The sequence below is a fragment of the Coregonus clupeaformis genome, unplaced genomic scaffold (assembly GCF_020615455.1).
Source record: "Coregonus clupeaformis isolate EN_2021a unplaced genomic scaffold, ASM2061545v1 scaf1487, whole genome shotgun sequence".
NCBI lineage: Eukaryota > Metazoa > Chordata > Actinopteri > Salmoniformes > Salmonidae > Coregonus > Coregonus clupeaformis.
In genome coordinates this window covers 122,175-133,546 of record NW_025534941.1, presented here as the reverse complement: position 1 = coordinate 133,546, position 11,372 = coordinate 122,175, and the positions used below count along the sequence as shown (strand labels likewise).

Sequence of the window (11,372 nt, the reverse complement as noted above, 5' to 3'; positions counted from 1 at the left end):
CCCTGTCCTCACCCTGTGATCTGTTCCCCCCCTCACCCTGTGGTATGACCCGTCCCCTGCCCTCACCCTGGGAATGACCCGCCCCTGTCCTCACCCTGTGGATGACCCCGTCCCCTCCCACTCACCCTGTGTGCACACCCGTCCCCCTGTCCTCACCCTGTGGTATGACCCATCCCCCCTCCCCCTCACCCTGTGGTATGCACCCCCGTCCCCCCTGTCCTCACCATGTGGTATGACCCGTCCACCTGCCCTCACCCTGTGGTATGACCCGTCCCCTGCCCTCACCCTGTGGCGGCACCCACCCCCCTGTCCTCACCCTGTGGTACGACCCATGTCTCACCCTGTCGTATGACCCGTCCCCTGTCCTCACCCTGTGGTATGACCCGTCCCCCTGTCCTCACCCTGGGATGATGACCAGTCCCCCTGTCTCCTCACCGTGATGACGCCCGTCCCCTGCCCTCACCCTGCGGTCTGAACCAGTCCCCTGTCCCACTCACCCTGCGGTAGACCCGTCCCCTGCTCCTCACCCTGTGGTAACCCATCCCACCCTCCCCCTCACCCCCTGTGGCATGACCCGCCCCCTGTCCTCACCATGTGGTAGGACCCGTCCTGCCCTCACCCCTGTGGTATGACCCGTCCCCTGTCCTCACCCTGTGAATGACCAGTCCCACTGCTCCTCACCCTGAGGTAGGACCCGTCCCCCTGCCCTCACCCTGTGGTATGACCCGTCCCCCTGTCCTCCACCCTGTGGTATGACCAGTCCCCTGCCCTCACCCTGTGAATGACCCGTCCCTGCTCCTCACCCTGTAATGACTCGTCCCCCTCCCCTCACCCTGTGGTAGACCCGTCCCCCTGCCCTCACCCTGTGATACTGACCCGTCCCCTGCTCCTCACCCTGACGTCCCCTCCCCTCACCCGCGGCCCGTCCCCCCTGTCCTCACCCTGTGGTATGACTCCATCCCCCTCCCCCTCACCCTGTGTATGACCCGGCCCCAGTCCCTCACCCTGTGGTATGACGCGTCCACCTCCACCCCTGTGATGACCCATCCCTCCCTCACCCCTGTGGTATGCGAGACCCGTCCCTGTCCTCACCCTGGCAAGAACCCCGTCCCCCTGGCACCGTGATGTCCTGAGTGTATTGTCTGGTGACAGCAGACACAGGGGAGTGCAGTCTCAGAGACTCTTTGATACACATGGTGGTGAAGGGGAGGCTGCTCAGGTCCTCCCTGCAGAAACACAACACACCAGTCACTCTTTTATGGATCATTCACACATACAGAAAGGACTGGTCTGTTTGGGAGTCTTGGCCTACAGAGATCCCAGACTCCGCTCCTTGTTTCATCTCCTGGAAAGAACTAGACAGATGAGAACACATTCCTACCATGTTGAAATGAAGAGAACTTTACATTACTACAAATGTGCCCCATTTGAGAAAAGCCTGTGGTATGACCCGTCCCCCTCCCCTCACCCTGTGGTATGACCCGTCCCTCTGCCCTCACCCTGTGGTATGACCCGTCCACCTCCCCTCACCCTGTGGTATGACCTGTCCCCCTGCCCTCACCCTGTGGTATGACCCGCCCCCTCCCCTCACCCTGCGGTATGACCCGTCCACCTCCCTCCCACCCCTGTGTACTGACCCGTCCCCCCTCCCCTCACCCTGTGGTATGACCCGTCCCCATGCCCTCACCCTGTGGTATGACCCGCCCCCCTGACAGAAAGAAAGACAGACAGGCAAGCAGTTGGACAGACAGACGAACAGATGGACAGACGGACATACAGACAGACAGAGACAGACAGACACAGGATCCGACCAGTCTATGTCCTCTGTCTGTCGGTCCTGTAGCAGGTTGTGGACCTCGGCTCTACAGCGGTCCTGGTAGTCCTGATGCTGAGACAAGTTATACAGAACCCAGCTGATCCCGCTGGCCGTGGTGTCATGACCTGAGAGAGAATAAAGTCTCAAATACAGTAGTTTATGATAGGATATACTGCCAGGGTAAATACAGTAGTTATGACAGGAATACCGCCAGGGTAAAATACAGTAGTTTATGACAGGATATACCGCCGTGGCAAATACAGTAGTTTCTGATAGGATATACTGCCAGGGTAAATACAGTAGTTTATGACAGGATATACTGCCAGGGTAAATACAGTAGTTTATGATAGGATATACTGCCAGGGTAAATACAGTAGTTTCTGATAGGATATACTGCCAGGGTAAATACAGTAGTTTCTGATAGGATATACTGCCAGGGTAAATGCAGTAGTTTATGACAGGACTATACCGCCAGTAAATACAGTAGTTCCTAAGACAGGATATATGCCAGGTAAATACAGTAGTTTACGAATAGGATATACTGCCAGTAAATACAGTAGTTTATGATAGGATATACTGCCAGGGTAAATTAGTTTATGATAGGATATACCCCAGGGTAAATACAGTAGTTTCTGAATATACTTGCCAGGTAAATACAGTAGTTCTGATAGGATATACTGTCAGGGTAAATACAGTAGTTTCTGGGATAGGAATACTGCCAGGAAATACAGTTGTTTCTGATAGGATATACTGCCAGGGTAACTGTAGAAAGGGATAGAGTGGACCTAACCCCTTGAGGATCACCTCCAAACAAAGTATCCCTCTGCTTTTATCTCCTCATTGATGAGACCACCGCCCTGTTCTCCTTTGACAGCAGTAACAAATCAAGAAGTCTGCTACTCTCTTTCTCTTCTCCTCCCCCCTGTGCGCGTCAGCCTGGCTCTCGGCTCCCCCTGGAGGAGAAGCTGTGCTCTGCGCTTCCTGGACCACAGTGCTGGTGAACCTGTTAGGTTTGTACAATTCCAGTTACTGAAAATTCCCAAGTGTTCCAGAAATCTGGTTGGAGGATTCCTGGATTTCCAGCTTCCGGAATTCTCAAACCAGAATCCCTCAGGAAAACCTTGGAATTACAGGAACATTTCAAGAAATTTGCCAACTCCTACTGTGTACTACACTACAGGCCTGTTTGAAGCGTTGTCCTTCTGGGGACCTCCAGTACAGCCAGTCCCAGTGGTGCAGGATACGACCTCTCCGCTCGATCACCAGGGTGCTCAGCTCAAAGATGGCTGCTATGTAGTCACTGGAACTCCTGGAGGAAAGGAAAGGAGCCATGAGACAGAGTTGGATAGAGGAGGGAGGGTAGAGGGGAGTAATGAGACATTAGAGTTGGATAGAGGAGGGAGGGTAGAGGGGAGTAATGAGACATTAGAGTTGGATAGAGGAGGGAGGGTAGAGGGGAGTAATGAGACATTAGAGTTGGATAGAGGAGGGAGGGTAGAGGGAAATGAACATTAGAGTTGGATAGAGGAGGAGGTAGAGGGAGTAATGAGACATTAGAGCTGGATAGAGGAGGAGGGTAGAGGAGTAATGAGACATTAGAGTTGGATAGAGGAGGGAGGGTAGAGGGAGTAATGAGACATTAGAGTTGGATGAGAGGAGGGAGGGTAGAGGGGAGTAATGAGACATTAGAGTTGGATAGAGGAGGGAGGGTAGAGGAGTAATGAGACATTAGAGCTGGATAGAGGAGGGAGGGTAGAGGGGAGTAATGAGACATTAGAGTTGATAGAGGAGGGAGGGTAGAGGGAAGTAATGAGATTAGAGTTGGATAGAGGAGGGAGGGTAGAGGGAGTAATGAGACATTAGAGTTGGATAGAGGAGGGAGGGTAGAGGGAGTAATGAGACATTAGGAGTTGGATAGAGTGAGGAGGGTAGAGAGAGTAATGAGACATTAGAGTTGGATAGAGGAGGGAGGGTAGAGGGAGTAATGAGACATTAGAGCTGGATAGAGGAGGGAGGGTAGAGGGGAGTAATGAGACATTAGAGTTGGATAGAGGAGGGAGGGTAGAGGGAGTAATGAGACATTAGAGTGGATAGAGGAGGGAGGGTAGAGGGGAGTAATGAGACATTAGAGTTGGATAGAGGAGGGAGGGTAGAGGGAGTAATGAGACATTAGAGCTGGATAGAGGAGGGAGGGGCAGAGGGGAGTAAATAGACATTAGAGTTGGATAGAGGAGGAGGGTAGAGGGGAGTAATGAGACATTAGAGCTGGATAGAGGAGGGAGTGGTAGAGGGGAGTAATGAGACATTAGAGTTGGATAGAGGAGGAGGGCAGAGGGAGCAATAGACATTAGAGTTGGATAGAGGAGGGAGGGTAGAGAGGAGTAATGAGACATTAGAGTTGGATAGAGGAGGGAGGGTAGAGGGGAGTAATGAGACATTAGAGTTGGATAGAGGAGGGAGGGTAGAGGGGAGTAATGAGACATTAGAGCTGAATAGAGGAGGGAGGGTAGAGGGAGTAATGAGACATTAGAGTTGGATAGAGGAGGAGGGTAGAGGGGAGTAATGAGACATTAGAGTTGGATAGAGGAGGGAGGGTAGAGGGATAATGAGAATTAGAGTTGGATAGAGGAGGGAGGGTAGAGGGAGTAATGAGACATTAGAGTTGGATAGAGGAGGGAGGGTAGAGGGGAGTAATGAGACATTAGAGTTGGATAGAGGAGGAGGGTAGAGGGAGCAATGAGACATTAGAGCTGGATAGAGGAGGGAGGGTAGAGGGAGTAATGAGACATTAGAGCTGGATAGAGGAGGAGGGTAGAGGGAGTAATGAGACATTAGAGCTGGATAGAGGAGGGAGGGTAGAGGGAGTAATGAGACATTAGAGTTGGATAGAGGAGGGAGGGTAGAGGGGAGCAATGAGACATTAGAGTTGGATAGAGGAGGGAGGGTAGAGGGGAGTAATGAGACATTAGAGTTGGATAGAGGAGGGAGGGTAGAGGGAGTAATGAGACATTAGAGTTGGATAGAGGAGGGAGGGTAGAGGGGAGTAATGAGACATTAGAGTTGGATAGAGGAGGAGGGTAGAGGGAGTAATGAGACATTAGAGTTGGATAGAGGAGGGAGTGGCAGAGGGGAGCAATGAGACAATAGAGCTGGATAGAGGAGGGAGGGTAGAGGGAGCAATGAGACATTAGAGCTGGATAGAGGAGGGAGGGTAGAGGGGAGTAATGAGACATTAGAGTTGGATAGAGAGAGGAGGGTAGAGGGAGTAATGAGACATTAGAGTTGATAGAGGAGGAGGGTAGAGGGGAGTAATGAGACATTAGAGCTGGATAGAGGAGGGAGGGTAGAGGGAGTAATGATACATTAGAGTTGGATAGAGGAGGAGGGTAGAGGAGCAATGAGATATTAGAGTTGATAGAGGAGGGAGGGCTAGAGGGGAGTAATGAGACATTAGAGTTGGATAGAGGAGAGGGTAGAGGGAGTAATGAGACATTAGGAGTTGGATAGAGGAGGGAGGTAGAGGGAGTAATGAGACATTAGAGTTGGATAGAGGAGGGAGGGTAGAGGGGAGTAATGAGACATTAGAGTTGGATAGAGGAGGGAGGGTAGAGGGGAGTAATGAGACATTAGAGTTGGATAGAGGAGGAGGGTAGAGGGATAATGAGACATTAGAGTTGGATAGAGGAGGGAGGGCAGAGGGAGTAAATGAGACATTAGAGTTGGATAGAGGAGGGAGGGTAGAGGGGAGTAATGAGACATTAGAGTTGGATAGAGGAGGGAGGGTAGAGGGAGCAATGAGACATTAGAGCTGGATAGAGGAGGGAGGGTAGAGGGATAATGAGACATTAGGAGCTGGATAGAGGAGGGAGGGCAGAGGGAGTAATGAGACATTAGAGCTGGATAGAGGAGGGAGGGTAGAGGGGAGTAATGAGACATTAGAGTTGATAGAGGAGGAGGGTAGAGGGAGTAATGAGACAATAGAGCTGGATAGAGGAGGGAGGGTAGAGGGAGTAATGAGACATTAGAGTTGGATAGAGGAGGGAGGGTAGAGGGGAGTAAATGAGACATTAGAGCTGATAGAGGAGGGAGGGCAGAGGGAGCAATGAGACAATAGAGCTGGATAGAGGAGGGAGGGTAGAGGGGAGTAATGAGACATTAGAGCTGATAGAGGATGGGAGGGTAGAGGGAGCAATGAGACATTAGAGTTGGATAGAGGAGGGAGGGGTAGAGAGGAGTAAATGAGACATTAGAGCTGGATAGAGGAGGAGGGTAGAGGGGAGCAATGAGACATTAGAGTTGGATAGAGGAGGGAGGGTAGAGGGAGTAATGAGACATTAGAGTTGGATAGAGGAGGGAGGGTAGAGGGAGCAATGAGACATTAGAGCTGGATAGAGGAGGGAGGGTAGAGGGGAGCAATGAGACATTAGAGTTGGATAGAGGAGGGAGGGTAGAGGGAGTAATGAGACATTAGAGCTGGATAGAGGAGGGAGGGTAGAGGGAGTAATGAGACATTAGAGTTGGATAGAGGAGGGAGGGTAGAGGGAGTAATGAGACATTAGAGCTGGATAGAGGAGGGAGGGTAGAGGGAGTAATGAGACATTAGAGTTGGATAGAGGAGGGAGGGTAGAGGGAGTAATGAACATTAGAGTTGGATAGAGGAGGGAGGGTAGAGGGGAGTAATGAGACATTAGAGCTGGATAGAGGAGGGAGGGTAGAGGAGTAATGAGACATTAGAGCTGGATAGAGGAGGGAGGGTAGAGGGAGTAATGAGACAAGAGCTGGATAGAGGAGGGAGGGTAGAGGGAGTAATGAGACATTAGAGCTGGATAGAGGAGGAGGGTAGAGGGAGCAATGAGACATTAGAGCTGGATAGAGGAGGGAGGGTAGAGGGAGTAATGAGACATTAGAGTTGGATAGAGGAGGGAGGGTAGAGGAGTAAATGAGACATTAGAGTTGGATAGAGGATGGAGGGTAGAGGGAGCAATGAGACATTAGAGCTGATAGAGGAGGAAGAGGGAGTAATGAGACAATAGAGTTGGATAGAGGAGGGAGGCTAGAGGGAGCAATGAGACATTAGAGCTTGATAGAGGAGGAGGGTAGAGGGATAATGAGACATTAGAGTTGGATAGAGGAGGGATGGCAGAGGGAGCAATGAGACATTAGAGCTGGATAGAGGAGGGAGGGTAGAGGGAGCAATGAGACATTAGAGCTGGATAGAGTGAGGGAGGGTAGAGGGAGTAATGAGACATTAGAGCTGGATAGAGGAGGGAGGGTAGAGGGAGCAATGAGACATTAGAGTTGGATAGAGGAGGGAGGGTAGAGGATAATGAGACATTAGAGTTGGATAGAGAGGGATGGTAGAGGGAGTAATGAGAGACATTAGAGTTGGATAGAGGAGGAGGGTAGAGGGGAGTAATGAGACATTAGAGCTGGATAGAGGAGGGAGGGTAGAGGGAGCAAATGAGACATTAGAGTTGGATAGAGGAGGGAGGGTAGAGGGAGTAATGAGACATTAGAGCTGGATAGAGGAGGGAGGGTAGAGGGAGTAATGAGACATTAGAGTTGGATAGAGGAGGGAGGGTAGAGGGGAGTAATGAGACATTAGAGTTGGATAGAGGAGGAGGGTAGAGGGAGCAATGAGACATTAGAGTTGGATAGAGGAGGATTTAGAGGGAGTAATGAGACATTAGAGTTGGATAGAGGAGGGAGGGTAGAGAGGAGTAATGAGACATTAGAGTTGATAGAGAGGGAGGGTAGAGGGAGTAATGAGACATTAGAGCTGATAGAGGAGGAGGGTAGAGGAAATGAGACATTAGAGTTGATAGAGGAGGAGGGTAGAGGGAGTAATGAGACATTAGAGCTGGATAGAGAGAGGCAAGAGGGAGCAAATGAGACACTAGAGCTGATAGAGGAGGGAGGGTAGAGGGAGCAATGAGACATTAGAGTTAGATAGAGGAGGGAGGGTAGAGGGAGCAATGAGACATTAGAGCTGGATAGAGGAGGGAGGGTAGAGGGAGTAATGAGACATTAGAGCTGGATAGAGGAGGGAGGGTAGAGGAGGAGTAATGAGACATTAGAGTTGGATAGAGGAGGGAGGGTAGAGGGAGCAATGAGACATTAGAGCTGGATAGAGGAGGAGGGTAGAGGGAGTAATGAGACATTAGAGCTGGATAGAGGAGGGAGGGTAGAGGGAGTAATGAGACATTAGAGTTGATAGAGGAGGGAGGTAGAGGGAGCAATGAGACATTAGAGCTGGATAGAGGAGGGGAGGGTAGAGGGAGTAATGAGACAATAGAGCTGATAGAGGAGGGAGGGTAGAGGGAGTAATGAGACATTAGAGTTGGATAGAGGAGGAGGGTAGAGGGAGATAATGAGACATTAGAGTTGGATAGAGGAGGGAGGGTAGAGGGGAGTAATGAGACATTAGAGCTGGATAGAGGAGGGAGGGTAGAGGGAGTAATGAGACATTAGAGTTGGATAGAGGAGGGAGGGTAGAGGGAGCAATGAGACATTAGAGTTGGATAGAGGAGGGAGGGTAGAGGGGAGTAATGAGACATTAGAGTTGGATAGAGGAGGGAGGGTAGAGGAGTAATGAGACATTAGAGTTGGATAGAGGAGGGAGAGGTAGAGGAGGAGTAATGAGACATTAGAGTTGGATAGAGGAGGGAGGGTAGAGGGGAGTAATGAGACATTAGAGTTGGATAGAGGAGGAGGGTAGAGGGGAGTAATGAGACATTAGAGTTGGATAGAGGAGGAGGGTAGAGGGAGTAATGAGACATTAGAGCTGATAGAGGAGGGAGGAGAGGGAGTAATGAGACATTAGAGCTGGATAGAGGAGGGAGGGTAGAGGGAGTAATGAGACATTAGAGCTGGATAGAGTGAGGGAGGGTAGAGGGGAGCAATGAGACATTAGAGCTGGATAGAGGAGGGAGTAGAGGAGCAATGAGACACTAGAGACTGGATAGAGGAGGGAGGGCAGAGGGAGCAATTGAGACACTAGAGCTGGATAGAGTGATGGAGGGCAGAGGGGAGCAATGAGACAATAGAGCTGGTGATAGAGGAGAGTGGCGTAGAGAGGGAGCAATGAGACATTAGAGCTGGATAGAGGAGGGAGGGTAGAGGGAGCAACGGACAACAGAGCCGGATAGAGGAGGAGGGTAGAGGGGAGTAATGAGACATTAGAGTTGGATAGAGGAGGGAGGGTAGAGGGAGCAATGAGACATTAGAGCTGGATAGAGAGGGAGGGTAGAGGGAGTAATGAGACATTAGAGCTGATAGAGGAGGGAGGGTAGAGGAGTAATGAGACATTAGAGTTGGATAGAGGAGGAGGGTAGAGAGTAAGAGACATTAGAGCTGGATAGAGGAGGGAGGGTAGAGGGAGTAATGAGACATTAGAGTTGGATAGAGGAGGGAGGGTAGAGGGAGTAATGAGACATTAGGAGCTGGATAGAGGAGGGAGGTAGAGGGAGTAATGAGACATTAGAGTTGGATAGAGGAGGGAGGGTAGAGGGAGCAATGAGACATTAGAGTTGGATAGAGGAGGAGGGTAGAGGGAGTAATGAGACATTAGAGTTGGATAGAGGAGGGAGTGGCAGAGGGAGCAAATGAGACATTAGAGCTGATAGAGGAGGGAGGGTAGAGGGAGTAATGAGACATTAGAGCTGGATAGAGGAGGGAGGGTAGAGGGAGTAATGAGACATTAGAGCTGGATAGAGGAGGGAGGGTAGAGGGGAGTAATGAGACATTAGAGTTGGATAGAGGAGGGAGGGTAGAGGGAGTAATGAGACATTAGAGCTGGATAGAGTGATGGGAGGGTAGAGGAGCAATGAGACATTAGAGCTGGATAGATGAGGATGGAGAGGGACAATGAGACAATAGAGTTGGATAGAGGAGGAGGGTAGAGGGAGTAATGAGACATTAGAGTTGGATAGAGTGAGGGAGGGTAGAGGGAGTAATGAGACATTAGAGTTGGATAGAGGAGGGAGGGTAGAGGGAGCAATGAGACATTAGAGTTGGATAGAGGAGGGAGGGAGAGGGAGCAATGAGACATTAGAGCTGGATAGAGGAGGGAGGGTAGAGGGGAGTAATGAGACATTAGAGTTGGATAGAGGAGGGAGGGTAGAGGGAGTAATGAGACATTAGAGTTGGATAGAGGAGGGAGGGATAGAGGGGATAATGAGACATTAGAGTTGGATAGAGGAGGGAGGGTAGAGGGAGTAATGAGACATTAGAGTTGGATAGAGGAGGGAGGGTAGAGGGGAGTAATGAGACATTAGAGTTGGATAGAGGAGGGAGGGTAGAGGGAGTAATGAGACATTAGAGTTGGATAGAGGAGGGAGGGTAGAGGGGAGTAATGAGACATTAGAGTTGGATAGAGGAGGGAGGGTAGAGGGGAGTAATGAGACATTAGAGCTGGATAGAGGAGGGAGGGTAGAGGGGAGTAATGAGACATTAGAGTTGGATAGAGGAGGGAGGGTAGAGGGATAATGAGACATTAGAGTTGGATAGAGGAGGGAGGTAGAGGGAGTAATGAGACATTAGAGTTGGATAGAGGAGGGAGGGTAGAGGGAGTAATGAGACATTAGAGTTGGATAGAGGAGGGAGGAGTAGAGGGGAGCAATGAGACATTAGAGTTGGATAGAGGAGGGAGGGTAGAGGGAGTAATGAGACATAGAGTTGGATAGAGGAGGGAGGGTAGAGGGTAATGAGACATTAGAGTTGGATAGAGGAGGGAGGGTAGAGGGAGTAATGAGACATTAGAGTTGGATAGAGGAGGGAGGGTAGAGGGGAGCAATGAGACATTAGGAGTTGGATAGAGGGAGGGAGGGTAGAGGGAGCAATGAGACATTAGAGCTATAGAGGAGGGAGGGTAGAGGGGAGCAATGAGACATTAGAGCTGGATAGAGGAGGGAGGGTAGAGGGGAGTAATGAGACATTAGAGCTGGATAGAGGAGGGAGGGTAGAGGGAGTAATGAGACATTAGAGTTGATAGAGGAGGGAGTGGTAGAGGGAGCAATGAGACATTAGAGTTGGATAGAGGAGGGAGGGTAGAGGGGAGCAATGAGACATTAGAGCTGGATAGAGGAGGAGGGTAGAGGGGAGTAATGAGACATTAGAGTTGGATAGAGGAGGGAGGGTAGAGGGGAGCAATGAGACATTAGAGTTGATAGAGGAGGGAGGGTAGAGGGAGTAATGAGACATTAGAGTTGGATAGAGGAGGGAGGGTAGAGGAGCAATGAGACATTAGAGCTGATAGAGGAGGGAGGGTAGAGGGAGTAATGAGACATTAGAGTTGGATAGAGGAGGGAGGGTAGAGGGAGCAATGAGACATTAGAGCTGATAGAGGGAGGAGGGTAGAGGGAGTAATGAGATATTAGAGTTGGATAGAGGAGGGGAGGGTAGAGGGAGTAATGAGACATTAGAGTTGGATAGAGGAGGGAGGGTAGAGGGGAGTAATGAGACATTAGAGTTGGATAGAGGAGGGAGGGTAGAGGGAGTAATGAGACATTAGAGCTGGATAGAGGAGGGAGGGTAGAGGGAAGTAATGAGACAATAG

At 50.5% G+C, this 11,372-nt stretch overlaps 1 protein-coding gene across 1 annotated transcript in view; it reads right to left on the bottom strand.

The window, feature by feature from the left end:
* Positions 1 to 894: 894 nt before the first annotated feature.
* LOC121579181 (cytochrome P450 4F3) overlaps positions 895 to 11,372 on the bottom strand; it is a gene marked incomplete at its 3' end in the record, with an annotated part of 28,560 nt that continues 18,082 nt past the window's right edge. The window contains 6 exon segments of the mRNA XM_045218294.1: positions 895 to 953; positions 1,105 to 1,226; positions 1,812 to 1,958; positions 2,621 to 2,701; positions 2,703 to 2,823; positions 2,983 to 3,125. Coding sequence (XP_045074229.1) covers positions 895 to 953; positions 1,105 to 1,226; positions 1,812 to 1,958; positions 2,621 to 2,701; positions 2,703 to 2,823; positions 2,983 to 3,125 — 673 coding nt within the window.